At 48.3% G+C, this 22,022-nt stretch overlaps 1 protein-coding gene across 1 annotated transcript; it reads left to right on the top strand.

The window, feature by feature from the left end:
• Positions 1–292: 292 nt before the first annotated feature.
• On the top strand, positions 293–20,971 carry LOC132076050 (deleted in malignant brain tumors 1 protein-like). Its single transcript, XM_059476937.1, has 28 exons — positions 293–354; positions 2,432–2,743; positions 4,317–4,522; positions 5,003–5,222; positions 5,402–5,740; positions 6,126–6,260; positions 6,474–6,515; positions 6,638–6,949; positions 7,471–7,512; positions 8,502–8,813; positions 9,234–9,275; positions 9,736–10,047; positions 10,417–10,539; positions 11,129–11,164; positions 11,286–11,597; positions 11,972–12,013; positions 12,458–12,769; positions 13,154–13,195; positions 13,650–13,961; positions 14,382–14,423; positions 14,871–15,182; positions 15,552–15,674; positions 16,230–16,259; positions 17,023–17,173; positions 17,485–17,696; positions 17,936–18,108; positions 18,747–19,135; positions 19,825–20,971. The coding sequence occupies exons 1-28, from the start codon at positions 300–302 to the stop codon at positions 20,108–20,110; spliced, it is 5,226 nt and encodes a 1,741-aa protein (XP_059332920.1). The 5' UTR covers positions 293–299; the 3' UTR covers positions 20,111–20,971.
• Positions 20,972–22,022: the final 1,051 nt, after the last annotated feature.

Here is a 22,022-nt window from a genome sequence, read left to right as displayed (position 1 = left end):
ACAGGAGCTCTCTTTTTTTTTTGGTACAATGAGATGATTGTGAAACCTATGGTAGCATAAATACTTCCTTCCAGGCAATGGAAAATGTTACTCTTGAGATATTGTCTTTTTGCAAAACCCAGGAAGTTACAAAATATTAAATAACAGATCAAACACATGTTTGTTTCAGATTAGAGGGCTGTGGTTGTTTTATTGTTCTGCTGAAGTAAAAGAGACCTGGAGAGCCACTCCCCTTCAGAAATAGAGTATATATTGTGAGGTCCTCTTTACCAACACCACCTGGTGAGATGGGTACCCCCATGGTTTTGACATGGCTTCTCTTGTTGGGTCCAGCAGTTCTGGAGGCCAAAACAGGTAAAAGACTTAGACTTGTTCCAGGGCAGATTAAAAAAATTATAAAGACTGCTTGGAGTCCTCTCTGTTGGTTCCAAGAGCAGAAATTAAATTCAGGCTGGTATTGGTTTGGGCAAAAGGTTGCGAATTGGATGAAAGAGCAGAGTTTTGTTCTACTAAAATTGTGAACTAATCATCCGAGTGGATGATAAAAATGATTTGAACCATTTTGTGGGGTTCATTTTGCTGCCACAGGTTCCTACTCGTATTAGTGCCTTGTATCACTGCAAGAATTGTGTCTGTGAGTATGTCATGAATGAGGTATTCTTCCAGTTCCAGAAATCTGATCCAAAAACCATTGAAAAATTTATTTCTTTACTTTTTTCCATGAGTCTTTTATTCCAGAGTATACGTGTGCACACATATCCTATCTATTTAATATTGCTTGTATCAGTTGGTTCTTCTTGGTATTATGCACAATTTAACAAAATATAACATGAAGCTAGGTTTCCACACTCTAGCACTGTGGTTAAATGATGGACATCTAAAAATTCTGAGAGATTAAATATTTTTAGTTCAACTTTTTTTATGATCATAGAATTTTTCCTTCCATGATTGCTTTCTATCTCCTGAGTGGTTTGGGTGACTTTGAGTTAATAGTTCTCTGTATGTCTTAGAATAATTGCTGATGACTTTTCTAATGAGTTATTTAAGCTTCGTTGATAATTTATATTGCCACCATTCACCTCATCAATTCTCTCCCTCTGTATCCTGCTTTTCTGGTGATAACTCATCTCACTCTGGCTGCTCTGTGTCCCAGAGCAGAGTATTTGCTGTATTTGTATAATCACAGGCTTTTGTCTTTTTGATAACTTTGAAGTGTGAGGAAGGATCCAGGCTATCCAATTTCATCCCCAGCTGATGGTTATGCTCTCACAGCAATGACAGCCCTTGAATGAAAGCAAATAAAACTGGCTTAGGTTGGCTTAATTTCCTAATCCCACTCTGACTTTTTGCCAGGTTTGCTGTTTCACCTCTCAAAAACCCTGTGAGTAGGGCTCAAAAATGTGCGTGCTCAAGTAGATATTTGAAGGAACAAGTCAGATATAAGTCAAGGGGCACTTTTATAGCTTTGGCCTTTGAAAGTCATTCAAACCAGAGCCAATTTAGTTTGGTCACCATCTTGACTGTACTTCTGGATCAACAGCAAAGAATTAGGTGCAGTGAAGAAATCCTGGAGGTGTTAACTTTTGAAATTTGTTTTGCTCTGGATGACTTAGTGTTTAACAATAAGGTAAATATATACTTGGCAGCAACGTAAAATATAACAAGTGCAGCTGCATGGTTTGATTTCCAGAGTGTAAATACTGCAAATCCAAAGTTAAAACATTTATTTGCTTGCTTACATTTGATAGTAAAGCTTTTAACAAACTTGTTCACCAAAACTGGATCTCTAAAATCAGGATTTTCATGCTGGTCATACCACAATGTCTAAACAAGACATAAAACTGAAAAGCAGATGGGCTTTACCTGAATAAATGCAGTAATCAGCTGCACACAGGATAGGTTATCCTGTATACAGGATAGGTTATTTATTTATTTCAAAATGTAATAAATTTTACTGTTATATAAAAAATAAAGCCACTGAACTCCTATTGAAATATTTATAATCCTGTTGAGATCATCATCCAGTCTGTAGGACATTTGGTGAAATTCTTCCACAGAAGTTACTCTTATAAACTGTAGGATTTCATGATGTGTGGACTCTCAGTCCTTAATCCTCTCCCAAAAATTTCTTTCCTTGCTTAAACCGCTTGTGCTTAGCCTGCTGCCTAAGTTTACTGCAGGGATCTTGCATAAAACACACGTGGCTGATTTTGAGAACTGGAAGACAGGAATAAAAAAGGAACAAATCACCTCTGTCCTCACAGGCACTTAATAGTGGACTGGGCAACACCTTCTAGGGACAACAGGGGAAGAAGGCAGAATAGATGCTCCTTCCAGTCCCTTCCAGCCTATTTCCCTGAGTGTTTGTGCCCATCCTCTCTCTCCCAGCCTATTTCCCTGACTGTTTTGTGCCCTTGCCTCTCTCCCAAAGCTCCCTACATCGAGCTGGTGAATGGAAGGCACCGGTGTGAAGGTCGTGTTGAGATCTACTACCGGGGACGGTCGGGGACAGTGTGTGATGACTTCTGGGACCTCCCTGACGCCCAGGTTGTGTGCAGGCAGCTGGGCTGTGGCAGGGCCATTGCAGCTCTGGGAAGTGCCTACTTTGGGCAGGGCTCGGGTGACATCGTGCTGGACAACGTGAGGTGCAGTGGAAATGAGGCGTCCTTGCTGCGCTGCAACCACACGGGGTGGAGGATCCACAACTGCGCCCACTACGAAGATGCTTCTGTTGTCTGTTCAGGTAGTCCCACTCTTTTTCACCCCCAAATCCTGTCCTTTCATTCCACTGACCCTGCAGAACCAGCATGGATTTGTGTTGTCATCTTATTGAAGGGGTCCCATACTGTTGTCTCCCTATCACAGAAGTTTCACACCTTCCTGGTGTTTCTCATGGGCACCTCCTCAGAGCTCTGACTATTTCTCCTTCACAAAGCAACCACCAGACTCCAGTTCCCTTCTCAAACAGCCACCCCACTCTTTTATAGCACTCTTCTTCTCATTGCTTAGAGCTGTGGCCTGTTAAAGACAGGCCTGTTCCTAATCCTTGATAATTGTCCCAGCTGCAACTCCTTAGGGGTCAGATTACTTTGTACACTATCGTTATTTTCTTATATTCTATCCCCCTACAGATTTGTGTTTTTCTCATTATGTAAAACCTGTGCTTGCTCATCCATGCAAAGCAATTAAAAACCCCAAGGATCAGATATACATTGCAGATACACAAGGATAATTATTCCATCTAATCACCTGGCAGTGGCAATAAGGAAACAGTTCAAAATTAGAGGCAAAGCTATGTCTGATCAGCAAAGTTTATCAAGGAGGAATGGGGTTAGGTGAATTCTTAATGGATTTGTTATGGGCAATAATAATTTCACAATCACAGCTCAGATTGTCATAGCTCACAATTCACTCTGGATTGTTTCCATATTTTTCATGTCATTTAGGTCCATTAATGCCTTTTTCCTTTGCAAATACCCATCCAATTTGAGTATCTTTCACCTTGCTGTGTTCATTTTACTTTCCCATTACTTTTTAGGAGAATTTATTTGTATCTTATTTTCTCATGTATTAACAACTGATCATCAATAACCAAGCATTGCTGATGACAATAGATTGTTCAGGTGTTTTGTATCAATATTGCAGTTTTCCATGTTTCCTTAGAGAGTAAGAGCCTGGAGAGCTAAATGCATGCTGGAAGGAAGTGCTAGCTACACCAGTGTTTTTCCCTTAGAAGAAAAGAATAAAAATTTCTACCAGACCTGTGAACACGTCACACAGAGCCTTTTTAAATGCCATTTATTTCTTGCCTGCATTCATAGCTCCAGTGCCTTCTACAGGCTGAATGTATCCAACAGATGATTCAGTCCACTCCTGCCCTTGCACCAAGCACCATCCAAGACCACTGCCCAGGCTGTTCCAGGGGATGTCCTGATCATCTACAGAAGGGCATTCACAATGGGGACAGGCCCAAGCCCTGCTGCTGCCAGCAGCCCCACAGCTCCCCCCTCCATGCTAGGAGCCTGTGGAGTCTCAGGCTGAGCCTGGGCTGTGGAGTCCAGGGGCTGGGAGCAGATGCCACCCTGAACCTTACCCTGCTGACCATCTGGAAATACCACTTCCAATAAAAAATTTAAATTGGCTGTTAACAACCTTCATTCTCTCCAGTGACCCCAAATAAGAAAGACCATGCCATAAGAGTAATTGCTCTTGATTTCACTTCATCCTTGAGGGTCTGGCCTTGTAGCTACCACACAGACATATCCATTGCACAGTGCTCATGTGTGGGGTGTTTTTCTTTTTTGTTTTTTTCACAGAGGAGTCTGATTCAAAACAAGCAGAGCCAATACCAATGTCTACAGCAGATTCAGTGCTGGAGACAACCTCCACAGTAGGGACAACACCCATAGAACCAATGATGTCTCTAAGAGAGACATCAATGCCAGCATCAAGTGTCTTCATAAATGAGATGACATCCCCTGAGGAGATGGCCACAACTGGATTAACCAGCAACACAGAGGAGGTACATTTTGCAGAGATAATCAAAACTCCACAAGTTTTATGAAAGTTGTAAAGCTGGTATGTTTATTACAGCGCTGGACGCATGTGGGAATCATTTTCCTAAAATGACATGCGTACTTCTGGGAACTTGGGGTCTCTTTTTATCCCCCTCTCAAATACATATGCATACAATTTCACAATAGGTTCATGCATATTCATTTTTATGAATTTCGTGTGACATTTGCCACTAGTTCTTCTTTATCAGAAAGAATTCCTAGGTCAGGATGACCTGATCTCACAGCAATCTCTCTGTCTCTTTATCACTTTCTATCTCTTACCCCTTATCTCTGTCCTTCCAGAAAAACTAGGCTTTTGCAGTTAGGCTAAATAGCTATGTTTTCTAACCACAGACTTAACTCAAAAATATACATTTCACCTAAATCAAAATGGGTTTCTACTCTGGAAAATTTCCACTCTGCCTCACATGACAACCCCATTTCAGACAACCGCCATGGTGACATCATCCCCCACAGCAGAGGAATTCTTCCTAGAGGAGACGGCCACCACAGTGCCAATGACAACCCTAGCAGTCACACCCAACTCATGGCAAACAACCATGAGAGAGATGTCTGCTCTACCAGAGACAGAAGTGCCATCCTCTGCCCCAACACTGCCGTACTCACTGCCTGATATGATCAGCACAGTGGAGGAGAGCACAACAGGTAACCCTGTCCACTGTCACTCACTGTTCTCTTTAGTACCCCTGGGCTTCCTTCCCAGACCTGACTGCACTGCAGACAGACTCCCAAAATGACAGGAGAGAGTTCCATGCTCTCTTCTCCCATTATTTGTCCAGCTCTGCTTTTCATGTCCATTGCCATTGCACTAATGACCTCCTTAGCAGGAGCATCCAGCCCAACATACTCGACCAGCGCACCGCCACCCACCAGCACGCCAGAGACGCCCACCTCAGCAGTGATGTCCACTTCAGTAGTGATGCCCACTTCAGAAGAGATGTCCACCTCAGCAGAGACGTCACCCGCAACAGAGATGACCAGCCCAATGGCATCCAGTGCCACACCAGAGATGCCCACACTGCCATCCAGTGCCAGGCCAGAGACGTCCACCCCAGCAGAGATGCCCACCTCACCAGAGACAACCACATTCACAAGGATGATAACCTCACCCTTGTTGGGCACCTCAGAGAAAATAGATATGAGGCCAGAGGAGAGCACACCAGGTAACCCTCTCATCTCTCACTCATAGGTCTCCAAAGTGCTCCTGATGTCTTTACTGAGTGACCCTAACCCCTGGTACATGTCCCACTGGTGGATTGGTGCTTTCTGTTGCTTGGTGAGCTGAGCATATGCCAAGAAAAAGCCCTGTTTGCACAAAGAGAGCACAGCAGACTCTCCTGGCCTGCAGGAATAGGGTTTCAGAGAGGTGGCAAAGAGCAGGACAGAGGGGTGACTGAGCTGGGAGGCTGGGGAAGGACTCAGGGCATTTTGGGCTGGTGTCTCTATGGGAAATGACTGGGCAGAGCTTCACCCTGTCAACCAGCATTAATGATCCATCCTTGCCTGTCATACCAAATGCTGTGGCCACTGTAAGAATTACCTCCCTAGCAGGGATACCCATGATAGAGCAGAAGATAAAGGAAACAACCTTCATAGCACAGACAACAACCTCAGCAGAGACAACCGCCTCAGCAGAGATGGTGACTTCAGAAGGGATTCCAAGAGGGGAAAGCAGCACAGCAGGTAACCCTGTCCACTCTCACTCACTGTTCAGTGTGTGAAACAGCAAAGTCAAAACAGTGATTTCAGATGAGTGAAAGAGATGACAGATCCTCTGCAGGATGTTGTAGGAATCACAGGACAGGGGCTCCTAGAAAACAGGCTGCACTCCTCTGCATGACATTGTGATGACTCTGTATGGACCATTTGTCATTGATATCAAATTCTTCCTTGCAGCCACAACTCCAGCACCCATCTCATCCGCACCATATTCCACAGGTAATTCCAGCCCCCAGCCCCCCCCGCCTGGCCTTGCAGCAGCCCCGTTGCAGTGGCCCATGCGGGCAGAGCAGAGAGCTGGGCTGCTGTGGGCTCATCCTTGTCCCCGTGCCGTGTGCCAGGGCCCGGCGTGCGGCTGTCGGGCGGCAGGAACGGCTGCGAGGGCCGCGTGGAGCTGTACGACGGCAGCACCTGGGGCACCGTGTGTGACGACCAGTGGGACCTGAGGGATGCCCAGGTGGTCTGTCAGCAGCTGGGCTGTGGAGAGCCCCTGGCTGCGCTGGACACTGCTCACTTTGGCCCGGGCTCCGGCCGTATCTTCCTGGATGACGTGCAGTGCCGCGGGGACGAGCCCTCCCTGCAGATGTGCCGGCACAATGGTTGGGGCATGCACAACTGCAGGCATGTGGAGGATGCCAGTGTCATCTGTGCAGGTGGGTAGCCAGCAGAGACCAGCAGCTCTCCAGCAGCTCACACTGGATGGGTTCTGGTGTCCTCCATGGGAAGCAGCCATGCAGATCCAGGGCAGAGATGAGAGTCTGGGGTTTTCTGCTGCCTGATGCTGAAATACGTGTCATGCAAAATCCCCATTTTTGCACAGAGAGGTCAGAACAGGCTCTCCAGTCTCACAGGTGTAGGTGCTCCATGTGTTTGCAAAGAGTAGTTTGGTGGGATCATGGCATGGGCTGTACCAGGGATGTGACAGGTTGGTGTCTGGATGTGTCAGTGGCAGGAGTTCCATGCCCTTTCATCCCTTTATTCCTTGAGTCTAGCATTTCCAAGTCCATGTCCATATCTATGCCCATGTCTGTGCCATGTCCATGCCCATGTCTGTGCCATGCCCATGCCCATGTCCATGTCCATGTCCATGTCCATGTCCATGTCTTTGTCCATCCTCTGCCACAAGTTTGCTGCCTTTAGTACTCTTTCATTCACTCCCTCTTGTTCCTTGCAGGTGCCAATCCAACCCCTCCTGCTCAATGGCCGTACACAACAGGTAATTCCTTCCCACCCAGCATATTTCCAGTTTTATAGTGGCACAAGAGGAGAAGAGAGAAGAAGGAGAAGAAAGTGGGCCTGCTGGGCTGAGCCTGCTCACTGCAATGCTGCTGGTCCCTTCTGCCCATGGCAAAGGGTTTTGTCATTTGAGGGCTTCTGCCAGAGCGGATCTGAGTCTCAGCAGAACGGCAGCTGCAGTGGTGCTGAGTCCAAGCCCTGGTCTGCCAGACACTCCATGGCTCCTGGCTGTGGGGCAGCAAGTACAAAGAGGATGGGGGCAATCCCTTCCCTCAAGCCCATGTGCTTGCCAGCCCAGCCCAAGACACAGGTATCTGTCCTGAGGACAGGTCACGGCTGTTGCTGTTCAGCCATCAAGCAAAGGTGGCCAGTTCCTTGTGGATGCTGTGCCAGGGCCCATAGCCTCAAACCCAAGGTGTATGAGTGGTATGGGGGAATGTCACATGATCTTGGCATGCAAAAATAGCTTTTTGGCAAATGCCCCATGCCCCCAGCAGCTCCCAGGACCCCCAGGCTGTTCTCATGGGGTTCCCCATATCGTAATACATGCTGCTCTGCAGCACCAGTACTCTGCACTGAAGAAGGGCTGTAGTCTCATTTCTTACAAAGAGTTGGGTTCTCAGGGTTTGCGTTTTTTTTGTGTTAAGGTGTTACTGTTATACTCCTTCAATTATTAAAACTCAGATTGGAAATTGAGGTATGAAAATGCTGCCAGTCTCCCAAACATGGTACCAAAAGCACGTGAGACCGTTGGGATTGTGTGGCAGAGCTTTGCCTTGCTCATTATGCATCAGCCTTCCATGCACTGGGAGTCTTTGCTCTCTCACTCCCCTTCCTTGGCCTCTTTAGGTTTGCTCACCTCAGATCAAAGTCACTGTGGCCAAATCTCCAAAACAGCAGGGGAGGTGGGGGCTGTGGGTGCTGAGGTGTTGGAAACCTGATGTTGTTGTGCCTTGTGCCGTGTGCCAGGGCCCGGCGTGCGGCTGTCGGGCAGCAGGAACGGCTGCGAGGGCCGCGTGGAGCTGTACGACGGCAGCACCTGGGGCACCGTGTGTGACGACCAGTGGGACATGCAGGATGCCCAGGTGCTGTGCCAGCAGCTGGGCTGTGGAGAGCCCCTGGATGCCCCACAAAATGCTCACTTTGGCCCGGGCTCCGGCCGTATCTTCCTGGACGACGTGCAGTGCCGTGGGGACGAGCCCTCCCTGCAGATGTGCCGGCACAACGGCTGGGGCATGCACAACTGCGGGCACGTGGAGGATGCCAGTGTCATCTGTGCAGGTGAGTGGCCTTCTGCATATCACTCTAAGTGTGTTCTCTGTTCTCTGGGAACAGCCAAGCTGAGCTCCCCCAGTAGGGCCAGGGCAGAGGCTGCCACCAGGGATCTTTTGCCACCAGGAGCTGAATCCTGTGTGATGCAAAAGACACATTTCTACACAGAGAAGGCACACTGGATACTCCACACTTCCTGCTTTAGAGGATAAAGGAGGGGGCAAATTGTTCTTTGGGGAAGATGGGGCAGGACTGGGGACAGGTCTGGCTAGTATATGAATGGGGGGAAAGGCAGGACCCAAGCTCTGTTCCCCCTTTATTCTTCAGCCTGAATTTTGATGTCCATGTTCATGACCATGTCCACATCCAAGTCCGTACACTGCCACAAGCCTCACTATGCTTTTGTTCACTCCCTCTTCTTCTTTGCAGCTGCCAATCCAACCACTCCTTCTCAGTGGCCACTCACAACAGGTAGGTCCTGCTCACTCAGGTTATGCCCAGTTTCAAAGTGATGCCCAGCCTGGCACTAGATGAGAAAAAGGGAGTCCAACAGTGCCGATCCTGCTCAGTGCAAGGCTGCTGATCCCTTTGGCCCATGACAACTCCAGAGTGCTTGAAGGGTCCCCATCAGGGTTGGTATGCTACCAAGGGGTTGCAAAGAGTTTTTCTGGAAATTCCTCAGTGAATCCATGACTTCTGCAACCTGGCAGCTCCAACATGACACCAAAAGGTCCCTGGATAGGGCTAGAACGGCTGTCTGTATGCCTAGAGTCTATCTTCAGTCACAAAACACCCCAATCCCCTTTGGCTCTGCACTGCTCCACCTCATGGCCACTGTGGCAAAATCTGAACAGCAGTTGGGAAGTTCGGGGCTACGGGTGCAGAGCTGGTGTAAATCTGACCTTGTCCTTGTCCCCGTGCTGTGTGCCAGGGCCCGGCGTGCGGCTGTCGGGCGGCAGGAACGGCTGCGAGGGCCGCGTGGAGCTGTACGACGGCAGCACCTGGGGCACCGTGTGTGACGACCAGTGGGACCTGAGGGATGCCCGGGTGGTCTGTCAGCAGCTGGGCTGTGGAGAGCCCCTGGAAGCCCCACGCAACGCTCGCTTTGGCCCGGGCTCCGGCCGCATCTTCCTGGACGACGTGCAGTGCCGCGGGGACGAGCCCTCCCTGCAGATGTGCCGGCACAGCGGCTGGGGCATGCACAACTGCGGGCATGTGGAGGATGCCAGTGTCATCTGTGCAGGTGAGTGGCCAGCAGGGAACTCTGGATCTTTGGCATATCATTCTAACAGGGTTTGGGATCAGGCCAGGGCAGAGGTGAGGCTGGGCTCTTCTGCTGCCGAGGACTCTAGCCCATGCCATCCAAAATCCCCATTCTTGCACAGACAGGGGAACAGCAGGATCTCCACAATTCCTGCTGTTGGCATCCCTGATGAGGTAAAGCTGTGGATTGAGGGGTCATTCTTTATGGTGAATGGGGCAGGACTGGGGACAGGTCAGGCTGGTGCCAGCATGGGGGAAAGGAAGGAAAGAGCTCCACCCTCTCGCCTGGCATTAGGCCTCCTGCTCTGCTTTTCAAGGCCATTGAACTCATCACATCCTCAACTTACAGAGACACCCACCCCTCTGGAAATTACCACCACAGCACCAGCCTCGGACACAACCGAGGTGTCCAGCCCAGCACTGCTGACCACCACAAGCACGGTGGCTAGCACAGCAATGAGCAGCACACCAGGTAACCCTGTCCACTCTCACTCGCTGCCCTCCCACTGCTCCTCCTCTCCCTTGTCAGAGCTCCTTGCACTGCAGGCAGTCTCCCAGCCCTGGGCCTCTCCTGTTAGGCCACCCCAAACTAAAGTGAGGATGCAAACAGAGCATGGGGAAGAGCTGGCAAATGGGGACAGCTGTGCCTTGAGTCCAGGAACTTTGCAGCAATTGCTGGTTTAATGAAACTCTTTGCAGAGGGATTTTCTCTCACTGCAACCATAAGCAAAAATTTCATTTTGCCTTAACTGCCTCATGTCCTGCATGGGTAGTACCAGGGCTGTTTCCTAGACATGCTCAGGACCAGGAATGTGGATGGAGGAAAGAAAGATGCTGCTTTAAGTATTTGGACATTCAGGAGAGGTCTCTGTGTGCACAGGGGTCCTGTGTGAAACAGCAAAGTCTGCATGGTGATTACAGATGAATGAAACATCTCTGCAAGATGTAGGAATCACAGGACAGGGGTTCCTAGAAAACAGGCTGCACTCATTTGCATGATGTTGTGATGACTCTGTATGGAACATTTGTCATTGATACCAAATTCTTCCTTGCATCCGCAGCTCCAGCATCCATCTCATCCTCACCATACTCCACAGGTAATTCCAGCCCCCCAGCCCCCTGCCTGGCCTTGCAGCAGCCCCGTTGCAGTGGCCCATGTGGGCAGAGCAGAGAGCTGGGCTGCTGTGAGCTCATCCTTGTCCCCGTGCCGTGTGTCAGGGCCCGGCGTGCGGCTGTCGGGCGGCAGGAACGGCTGCGAGGGCCGCGTGGAGCTGTACGACGGCAGCACCTGGGGCACCGTGTGTGACGACCAGTGGGACCTGAGGGATGCCCAGGTGGTCTGTCAGCAGCTGGGCTGTGGCCAAGCCCTGAGAGCCCCAGGCAACGCTCGCTTTGGCCCGGGCTCTGGCCGCATCTTCCTGGACGACGTGCAGTGCCGCGGGGACGAGCCCTCCCTGCAGATGTGCCGGCACAGCGGCTGGGGCATGCACAACTGCGGGCACGTGGAGGATGCCAGTGTCATCTGTGCAGGTGAGTGGCCAGCAGAGACCATCTGAAGGGTTTTGGATTCCTCTACAGAGGGCAGGCAGGCTGAATTCTCTGGGCAGAGTTGGGGCTGAGTGATGAGGTCGCAGAAAACACATTGAGAGACTGTAGAGTGGGAAAGATGGAGCAGGACGGGGAGCCCATCAGAGTGGTGTCTGGATGGGGGAAAGGCTGGACAGAACTCCATCCACTTGTCCTCTTTTCATCCTACAGCCTGGGTTTTCATGTCCACATCTACATCCACATTCATGTACATGTCCACATCTTTGTCCATGTCCATGCCCACATCCATGTCAATTCATTTTTACAATCCAGCTGTATTTGCTGCCCATTTGTTCACTGCCTGTTCTTTGTTGCAGCCCCACAGCCAACCCCTCCTCCTCAATGGCTGCTGACAACAGGTAAGTCCAGCTCTCCCAGTTTAGTCCCAGTTTTATAGCCAGCCTTAGTTTGGCACGATAAGAGAAGGGAGTTCAATGGGTCTGATCTTAGTTAATGCAATGCTGCCATTCCCCTGTTCCCCTGACATCTCCAGGCGGCATGAATGTCCCCCACAGTGACTGGGCCACATGCACAGGTAGCATAGGGCTTTTCTGCACAGGACACAGGGTCTTGAGCATCTCTGTCCCCAGGGACATCCAGCAGGGCCCTGGACAGGGCACTTGTGCCATCTCCATACGCAGGGTCTCTCCTCAGTCACTGTCCTCTCCTATCTCCTAGTCAGAGTCTGCACCACCGCAGACCATGGTTACTGTGGCCAAATCTCCAAAACAGTAGGGGAGGTGGTGGGGACTGTGGATGCTGATTTGGAGTGACCCCAATCCCTGCCTTGTGCCATTTGTCAGGGCCCGGCGTGCGGCTGTCGGGCGGCAGGAACGGCTGCGAGGGCCGCGTGGAGCTGTACGACGGCAGCACCTGGGGCACCGTGTGTGACGACCAGTGGGACCTGAGAGATGCCCAGGTGGTCTGTCAGCAGCTGGGCTGTGGCCAGGCCTTGAGAGCCCCAAGCAACGCTCGCTTTGGCCCGGGCTCTGGCCGCATCTTCCTGGACGACGTGCAGTGCCGCGGGGACGAGCCCTCCCTGCAGATGTGCCAGCACAGTGGCTGGGGCATGCACAACTGCGGGCACGTGGAGGATGCCAGTGTCATCTGTGCAGGTGAGTGGCCAGCAGAGACCATCTGAAGGGTTTTTGACTCCTCCACTGAAGGCAGGCAGGCTGAATTCTCTGGGCAGAGCTGGGGCTGAGTGATGAGGTTGCAGAAAACACATTGAGAGGCTGTAGAGTGGGAAAGATGGAGCAGGACGGGGAGCCCATCAGAGTGGTGTCTGGATGGGGGAAAGACTGGATGAAACTCCATGATGTTGTCCCCTTTACATCCTACAGTCTGTGTTTTCATGTCCACATCCACATCTTCGTCCATGTCCATGTCCATGTCAATGTCCGTGTCCGTGTCCATGTCTGTCTATGTCCATGTCCATCCATTATTACAATCTTGCTGCATTCACTACCCATTTGTTCACTGCCTGTTCTTTGTTGCAGCTCCCCAGCCAACCCCTCCTTCTCAACGGCCGCTCACAACAGGTAAGTCCAGCCCACCCAGCTTAGGCCCAATTTTAAAGCCAGCCCCAACTTGGCACAATAAGTTAAGAGGGGTGTCCAACAGGGCTGATCTGGTTGGCGAAATACTGCTGTTCTCATATTCCCCTGACATCTCCAGGCTGCATGATAGTCCCCCACAGTGAATGAGCCACATGCAAGGGTAGCAAAGGGTTTTTCTGCACATGAGCCAGGCTCTTGAGCATCTCTGTCCCCAGGGATTGAAATCAGGACAGTGGCAGCAAGGCGAGAGGAAGTCACATCTGCCATCTGTATTCCAGCAATGTTTGCACAGTCACTGCCCTTCCCTGGTCTCCCTAGATCTGCAACACCCCAGATCATAGTCACAGAGGCAAAAATCTGTAAAACAGTAGGGGAAGTTGGGACTGTGGATGTTGGGTTGGAGAGACTCAAATCCCTGCCTTGTGCCATTTGTCAGGGCCCGGCGTGCGGCTGTCGGGCGGCAGGAACGGCTGCGAGGGCCGCGTGGAGCTGTACGACGGCAGCACCTGGGGCACCGTGTGTGACGACCAGTGGGACTTGAGGGATGCCCAGGTGGTCTGTCAGCAGCTGGGCTGTGGCCAAGCCCTGAGAGCCCCAGGCAACGCTCGCTTTGGCCCGGGCTCCGGCCGCATCTTCCTGGACGACGTGCAGTGCCGCGGGGACGAGCCCTCCCTGCAGATGTGCCGGCACAGCGGCTGGGGCATGCACAACTGCGGGCACGTGGAGGATGCCAGTGTCATCTGTGCAGGTGAGTGGCCAGCAGAGACCATCTGAAGGGTTTTGGATTCCTCTACAGAGGGCAGGCAGGCTGAATTCTCTGGGCAGAGCTGGGGCTAAGTGATGAGGTTGCAGAAAACACATTGAGAGACTGTAGAGTGGGAAAGATGGAGCAGGACTGGGAGTACATCAGAGTGGTGTCTGGATGGGAGAAAGCCTGGACAGAGCTCCATCCTCTCATCCCCTTTACATCCTACAGCCTGGGTTTTCATGTCCACACCCACATCCATGTACATGTCCACATCCACATCCATGTACATGTCCACATCCACATCCACATCTTTGTCCGCATCCATGTCCTTGTCCATGTCTGTCTATGTCCATGTCCATCCATTATTACAATCTTGCTGCATTCACTACCCATTTGTTGACTGCCTGTTCTTTGTTGCAGCTCCCCAGCCAACCCCTCCTGCTCAATGGCCAGTCACAACAGGTAAGTCCAGCCCACCCAGCTTAGGCCCAATTTTAAAGCCAGCCCCAGCTTGGCACAATAAGTGAAGAGGGGTATCCAACAGGGCTGATCCTGGTCAGTGCAATGCTGCTGTTCCCCTGTTCCCCTGACATCTCCAGGCGGCATGAATGTCCCCCACAGTGACTGGGCCACATGCACAGGTAGCATAGGGCTTTTCTGCACAGGACACAGGGTCTTGAGCATCTCTGTCCCCAGGGACATCCAGCAGGGCCCTGGACAGGGCACTTGTGCCATCTCCATACGCAGGGTCTCTCCTCAGTCACTGTCCTCTCCTATCTCCTAGTCAGAGTCTGCACCACCGCAGACCATGGTTACTGTGGCCAAATCTCCAAAACAGTAGGGAAGGTGGTGGGGACTGTGGATGCTGATTTGGAGTGACCCCAATCCCTGCCTTGTGCCATTTGTCAGGGCCCGGCGTGCGGCTGTCGGGCGGCAGGAACGGCTGCGAGGGCCGCGTGGAGCTGTACGACGGCAGCACCTGGGGCACCGTGTGTGACGACCAGTGGGACCTGAGGGATGCCCAGGTGGTCTGTCAGCAGCTGGGCTGTGGCCAGGCCTTGAGAGCCCCAAGCAACGCTCGCTTTGGCCCGGGCTCCGGCCGCATCTTCCTGGACGACGTGCAGTGCCGCGGGGACGAGCCCTCCCTGCAGATGTGCCGGCACAGCGGCTGGGGCATGCACAACTGCAGGCATGTGGAGGATGCCAGTGTCATCTGTGCAGGTGAGTGGCCAGCAGGGAACTCTGGATCTTTGGCATATCATTCTAACAGGGTTTGGGATCAGGCCAGGGCAGAGGTGAGGCTGGGCTCTTCTGCTGCCGAGGACTCTAGCCCATGCCATCCAAAATCCCCATTCTTGCACAGACAGGGGAACAGCAGGATCTCCACAATTCCTGCTGTTGGCATCCCTGATGAGGTAAAGCTGTGGATTGAGGGGTCATTCTTTATGGTGAATGGGGCAGGACTGGGGACAGGTCAGGCTGGTGCCAGCATGGGGGAAAGGAAGGAAAGAGCTCCACCCTCTCGCCTGGCATTAGGCCTCCTGCTCTGCTTTTCAAGGCCATTGAACTCATCACATCCTCAACTTACAGAGACACCCACCCCTCTGGAAATTACCACCACAGCACCAGCCTCGGACACAACCGAGGTGTCCAGCCCAGCACTGCTGACCACCACAAGCACGGTGGCTAGCACAGCAATGAGCAGCACACCAGGTAACCCTGTCCACTCTCACTCGCTGCCCTCCCACTGCTCCTCCTCTCCCTTGTCAGAGCTCCTTGCACTGCAGGCAGTCTCCCAGCCCTGGGCCTCTCCTGTTAGGCCACCCCAAACTAAAGTGAGGATGCAAACAGAGCATGGGGAAGAGCTGGCAAATGGGGACAGCTGTGCCTTGAGTCCAGGAACTTTGCAGCCATTGCTGGTTTAATGAAACTCTTTGCACATGGATTGCCTCTCACTGCATCCAGGAGTCAATCTGCCTTCATCCCTTCAATTCCTGTACTAGTTGTACCAGAGTTGTTTTCTAGATATACTCTGGGTTTTGGGATATGATCAGAAGAAACTAGAATCCAGCCATTTGCCGTGCTTGCAACTGGGTCTCCCTTGGAGCTCATGGCCCTCTGTGCCTCATCTCCTGTTTTCACTTCCCTGCCTCTCTGTGGTCCCCATTTTATCACTCTGTGCCTCAAGGTGAGGCCATGTCCAGGCCCCAGTTCCTTTCTCACAAATTGCACTTCTCACATGTCTCTCTTCTTCCTTCACACCCACAGCTCCAGCAGCCACCTCAACACCTCCACCAGGTAATACTTTGCTGTGGCTCTCCTCACCTTGCTTATTTGTGATCTGTCTGTCTCCCTGCTGCACATTTCTGTAAATTTGTCTTTTGTCTCTATGACAATATCGCTGCATGTTTGAGTGATCTTTTCCAAGCAGAATATAAAATGGATTTCATCTTCAAATGTCACATCTTGCAGCATTTATATTCAGAGGTTGTGCTCACCTTCCTACAAAGACACTTTTAGGATTACCGGTGACAAGAATTTTGTCATTATTGCTGGCAGGAACACTAAAGCTTTTTGCAGCTATGTGTGTACTTAGGACTTTTCACAGCAGCCTGAAGGGCTTATTTCAGTCTGAGACCAGAAGTTTGCTGTTTTCTAGAAAACTTGCAACTTTTTTACCCTCCAAAGACCTTAGGGGAATAAAGAGAAGCAGCAGAGTAACTGATGAGAGGCTGTCTGTTGAGGAAGGTGCTTCCATTTCAACTGTCATGACACCTCCCAGAATTGACCTCAACTCCAAAAAGGGGCAGAAAGCATCCAGGTGTTACCAGCCCAGCCTGAAGAGGGTAGTCTGACACCGCGGATGGAAATCCACCCCTGAGGGAATTCCAAATCCAACATGAAAGCAAAAACAAATATTAGTTTTGACTCAGTTCCTATATCTACCACCTGCAGTCAGCAGGAGACCAGCTTTTCAATAACTGTGGGTGAGGCACACACAGCTCAAGTGCACTTTTGCAGAGGTTACTGTAAGTAAATTCTTTCCCATTTCTTTCTGCAGCACCTTATTTTTGTGGTGGCTCGGTCTCAGATCCCTCTGGGGTGCTGCAGAGTCCCAACTACCCTGGAAATTATCCAAACGATGCTGACTGCGTGTGGGAAATACAAGTGGAGAATAATTTCCGTGTAACGCTGACATTTAGAGATATTGTGTAAGTAAAACTTTGAATCCCTGGGCAAATATCAAAGTCAAAACTTACTTGACAAGTTTGAGATCTTATTTGAAACAATCAACCTTCCCAATTTTAAAGATAGTTCCAATGACATCCACAGGTGGAAGACCAGATCAAAATCTGGATTGATGTTGCATTTTTTACTCACCATTTTCTGCTAAAGCTGCATAAAAGCCAAATTAAATTTGTGCTGAGAAAACTTTAAATGCTGAAAGACTTTATCACATGTTAGGCAGTGAAATCAGAGTTTCTGAAACGGATTTGACAAAGTGCTGATGTTTTTCTACCAGGATGCAAAGTGAGACGTGCCAGCATGACTACATTGAAGTCTATGATGGACCTCTCCACTCTTCCCCTCTTCTTGGGAGATTCTGTTCTGGCTCCTTTCCCACATACGTGTCCTCTTCAAACATGATGAGTGTTCGCTTCCACAGTGATTCCAGATTCTCCTTCAGAGGCTTTCAGGCTCACTACTCCTCCATTCCAGCAGGTCACAACACCAGTAAGTTCCTGGCCAGTGTTTCCCAACAGACAAGCCTATTTATTGCTTTTGTTTGCAGAATAAATATCTGTGTAAATTCAAAGATTGTTGGAAATTGAATTGTGGAAATTGAACGATGGGTGTGAAATAGAGTGGGTTGGAGTGGGAACAGCCTGACTTCTAAATTCAGAAAAAAACTGTCTCTAATCATTACCAAATACCTAAATTCACAAATACATTGTACCTTCCTCTCCTACCAGCCATTCAGTGCTTGCCAGACTACATGCACGTAGTGGTCAGCAGAGATTACCTCCAGTCCCAGGGATACTCAGCACAGAGGGTCACCTTGAATGACAATCGCTGCAGACCGACAGTCACCTCACAGGAGGTTGTATTCAACATCCCCTACAACGGCTGTGGGACAATACAAGAGGTAAACTCCCTGTTCTGGGCACTCAATTGCATATCTAAGCTTGGCAAGACTTAGATGGAACATGACTGTGGTGTTTGCGAGGAGTCAGGATGAGGAGAGACATGAGGAATCTGACTTCATGTTCTCAGAAAGCTGATTTACTATTTCATTATATTATATTAATTATATTAATTATATTAATTATATTAATTATATTAATATAATTATATTATATTATATTATATTATATTATATTATATTATATTATATTATATTATATTATATTATATTATATTATATTATATTATATTATATTATTGATATGATACGATATGATATGATATTAAAGAATGCTATACTAAAACTATACTAAAGAAAGGGAAGGATACAGACAGAAGGCTTAACAAGAATGAATAATAAAAACTTGTGACTGACTCCTCAGTCTGACACAGCTGATGGTGATTGGTCATTAAGTAAAAGCAATTCACGTGTTTGGATAAACAATGTCCAGACCACATTCCAGAGCAGCAAACACAGGAGGAGCTGAGGCTTCTCATCTTCCCAGGAGAAGAAGTCCTGGCGAAGGGATTTTTCAGGAAATATGACAGCAGCACATGATAAAAGCACAATTCCTGATTTGAAATTGCATCATTAAACAGGAGAACAACGACACAATCAACTACTCCAACACCATCAGGGTCACATCTTCCGGGTACATAATCAAGAGGAAGAAGAACATCAACTTGCACGTCAGCTGCAAAATGCTGAGGAAGAGCTGGCAGCAGGTGGTGTACGCCGCTGAGGACACCGTGGATGTGGACATGTACCAGTTTGGGAGATACAACATGAACATCACCTTCTACGAGTCCCCGGCGTTCCGGCGCCAAGTGCGCGCCTCTCCCTACTACATCGGCCTCAACCAGAACCTCTACCTGCAAGCCTGTCTCCACAGCTCGGACCCAAACCTGAAGGTGGTTGTGGACACGTGTGTGGCAGCACCTGACCCCCGGGATTTTAACACGCTGGCCTATTACTTAGTCAGGAATGGGTAAGAGCTGTCTTCAAAGCTAGAAGCACACCCGTCATCCACATTTATTTAAAATAATACAGCCAATCTGAATGGGGTTAGAACTCCCTGTCAATAGACCGAGAAAAGTGGTCTTTGATTTTTTTTTCTTTTTGCAGTATGAACTTGGAAATAAGAAATTATATTTAAACCTTACTATCATTTCATTTCACTTACTCCATCTTTGTCATGTGAACAAAATTCAAAGTAGTGGGAGAAAAGTGGACACAGTGAAAACTGGCAGTAGGATTTGTCATCCTAGGAGTTAAATATTTTAGTAATACCAGGTCAAGCATTAGACTAACTTTTCATGCCTTGTATAACACTGACATTAACAACAGTCTGTTGTTCCCTCCTCGTCACTTAAAGTGTCCTTCTCTTGGAAAAAGAAGAGTTGCTGACCCTCCAGCTGCTTCATAGTACTTTAAAATATACTTTTTATATTTTATTTTATATTTGATATATTTCTATATTTTTGAAATCTATACCATGCTATGAAGGTTACGTTTTTATCCCACTGCTTTCCTAGTACCCAACTATGACATAATTCAGTTTTAATCTGAATTTCGCGGGAATTTATCATAATAAATCAAATAACTTGAATTTAATTTTGCAGAAATGCGCATGTGCGTATCCACGAAGACTAATCCCCTTCTTTTGCTCCTTTCTAGGTGTCCTAGAGATTCTTCCTATGCCACCTACTACTCCCCTTCCAGCCACTTTGCTCGGTTCAAGTTCAACGCCTTCGAGTTCATGAGCCGGCACCCGTCGGTGTACCTCAAGTGCCAGATGCTGGTCTGCAGGCTCGGGGACTACTCCTCCCACTGCTACAGGGGCTGCAGCTCCAGGACCAAGAGGGACACCAGCCCTGCTGAGGAACAAGTGGATGTGGTGGTTGGGCCCCTCCAGCTCCGAGGAGGGGATGCTCCCAGTGAGAGCACTGGGAAAGATGAATAAATTTCTCTCACGTTTGCTCCAGGGTGACCAACGGGCTCCAAGAAAAGCCACAGCTCTGTCATGTCTCACTGAAATCTGCTTTTGCCAACTTTGCCATGAAAAGGAAGAGATCCACACCTTGCAAGCTTCTGCTTTCATCCACGTTTTTAAAAAGTGTAACTTCCCTGGCTGTTCCAAAGGAGAGTTCCCTGTAATCTTTTTAGTGCTGTAACTCTTTGAATTGTGCTAATTAGCTCCAGTCTGATTGTGGATTTGGGGATATGGTTTCTAGGTGGACCTATCTGTGCTAGTTTAATGGTAGGACTCAATAACCTTAAAGGTCTTTTCTAACCTAAATGATCCCATGATCCCATGACAGCAAACTCCCAGCCTTCTTGAGAAATATTTCGTTTCCTCAGTTGTGTTCTGCTTATGAAGTTTGTTTAGTTGAGTTGTCATCCCTGCTAATGTGAAGCCTGTCCAAATAGTTGAAAGCAATGAATCTGTGAGTTTGCTTATTTCTGACTTTGATCTGGGAGCCATCCCTTTAGAACTGGAGCTTTTTGTGCCTTGACCTTCAATACACTGAAATCAAACCCCAGAAATTTCACTCATAGGGCTGGGCTCTTCTAGCAACAAGAATTGTGGCTACACAATATTCTAATTACTCTGAATATTGCTTTTAGTCCTATATTTCTCATTGAAACAATGATGGGTCTGGGTTTATTTGTAAAATGCAGAGATTTCCAAGCTAAAATTAATCTTTTCTGTGAGCGGTGTAATTTATAATCAAAGGAGGGAATATTTACAAAGCAATGAATCTGTTTTGTCTCTCAAATTAATGTCTCTGTGCTTAAAATACAAATGTTTTACTGTGTTGAAGAGTGTGGTCTGTTTGATTAAAAATTCCAAGTGATGGTCTGAGCCTCTGCTTCTGAAACACTACACAGGGAACTTATAGATAACTTAATATAAAAATTACTTCAATATATTAAAACATAATTATAAATATTATAAATATTAGATAATATAAAGTATATTAAATATATAATTATATTATGTGTAATGTTATTAAAATTATAAATATTTCAATATCTTACCCCCTGCTGCTGACAATGCCCTCACACCAGTGGTTGGTGCTGTCACCCTCCTGGCAGCTGTTGTTTCTGTTCCTGATGGTTTTCCTGCCAGGCTGGCGCTGAAGGAGCTGCTTTCACATGGCACAATGTCAGAGCAAAGGTCAGCATCACTCACTGGATGGATGCAGGGCAAACCTTACATTTTATGAGCCACCAAAATTCCTCACTGATGACAGACTCACATGTGCCATTTGTGGGAAGCTGTGATATCTTTATCTTCAATAAATTCTGCTGCAATGCCTTAGAACAGCTTTGTAATCCTAACACCTCTTAAAGGATTAAGAAACAATTTCAACTTTCATGTCACGAGTAGTTCAGCACAATTATTTTATCATTTTCCTCCTCTTTAATTCTCCTCTCACATCATTCTAAAACCATTTATCTAATGCCTCAAAATTTTGTGAGCTGGAGTGAAAAGGTGAGTGAGGCATCAAGAAATATTTCAAGGTTTATTGAAAGGAGGGAAGATTTAATTTGATGAGAATGGATCATCTCTGGAAAGGAAATGTAAAAATTGATCTTACCACAGCAACTGGATTTGTGGCTATACAATATTCTAATTATTTTGAGCATTGATTAATATCTTTTCCACTAAGTTTTAGCTTCTCTAGATTGAATAAATTCAAATTCAAAGTACACTGAGCTGTTAAAGATGTGTTGTTTGCAATCTTTTAGGCTGAAACACACAATCTATTCTAAAGGCTTGTTATATCAATTTTTAGCCTTCCATTAACACACACCCTAAACCAGGCAAAACCACAAATGTCATCCAAGAGATTGAATCCCAGCCAGGA

The sequence above is a fragment of the Ammospiza nelsoni genome, chromosome 8, assembly GCF_027579445.1.
Source record: "Ammospiza nelsoni isolate bAmmNel1 chromosome 8, bAmmNel1.pri, whole genome shotgun sequence".
In the NCBI taxonomy this organism is placed as follows: domain Eukaryota; kingdom Metazoa; phylum Chordata; class Aves; order Passeriformes; family Passerellidae; genus Ammospiza; species Ammospiza nelsoni.
Note: the sequence above shows the minus strand (reverse complement) of the source record. Positions and strands in the feature narration are given on the sequence as shown.

Coding starts and splice junctions, on each gene's coding strand:
- LOC132076050 (XM_059476937.1), top strand. CDS start 300: ATGGTTTTGACATGGCTTCTCTTGTTGGGTCCAGCAGTTCTGGAGGCC. Junction 355..2,431: donor AGTTCTGGAGGCCAAAACAG/GTAAAAGACTTA, acceptor TCTCTCCCAAAG/CTCCCTACATCGAGCTGGTG. Junction 17,174..17,484: donor CTGACATTTAGAGATATTGT/GTAAGTAAAACT, acceptor TTTTTCTACCAG/GATGCAAAGTGAGACGTGCC.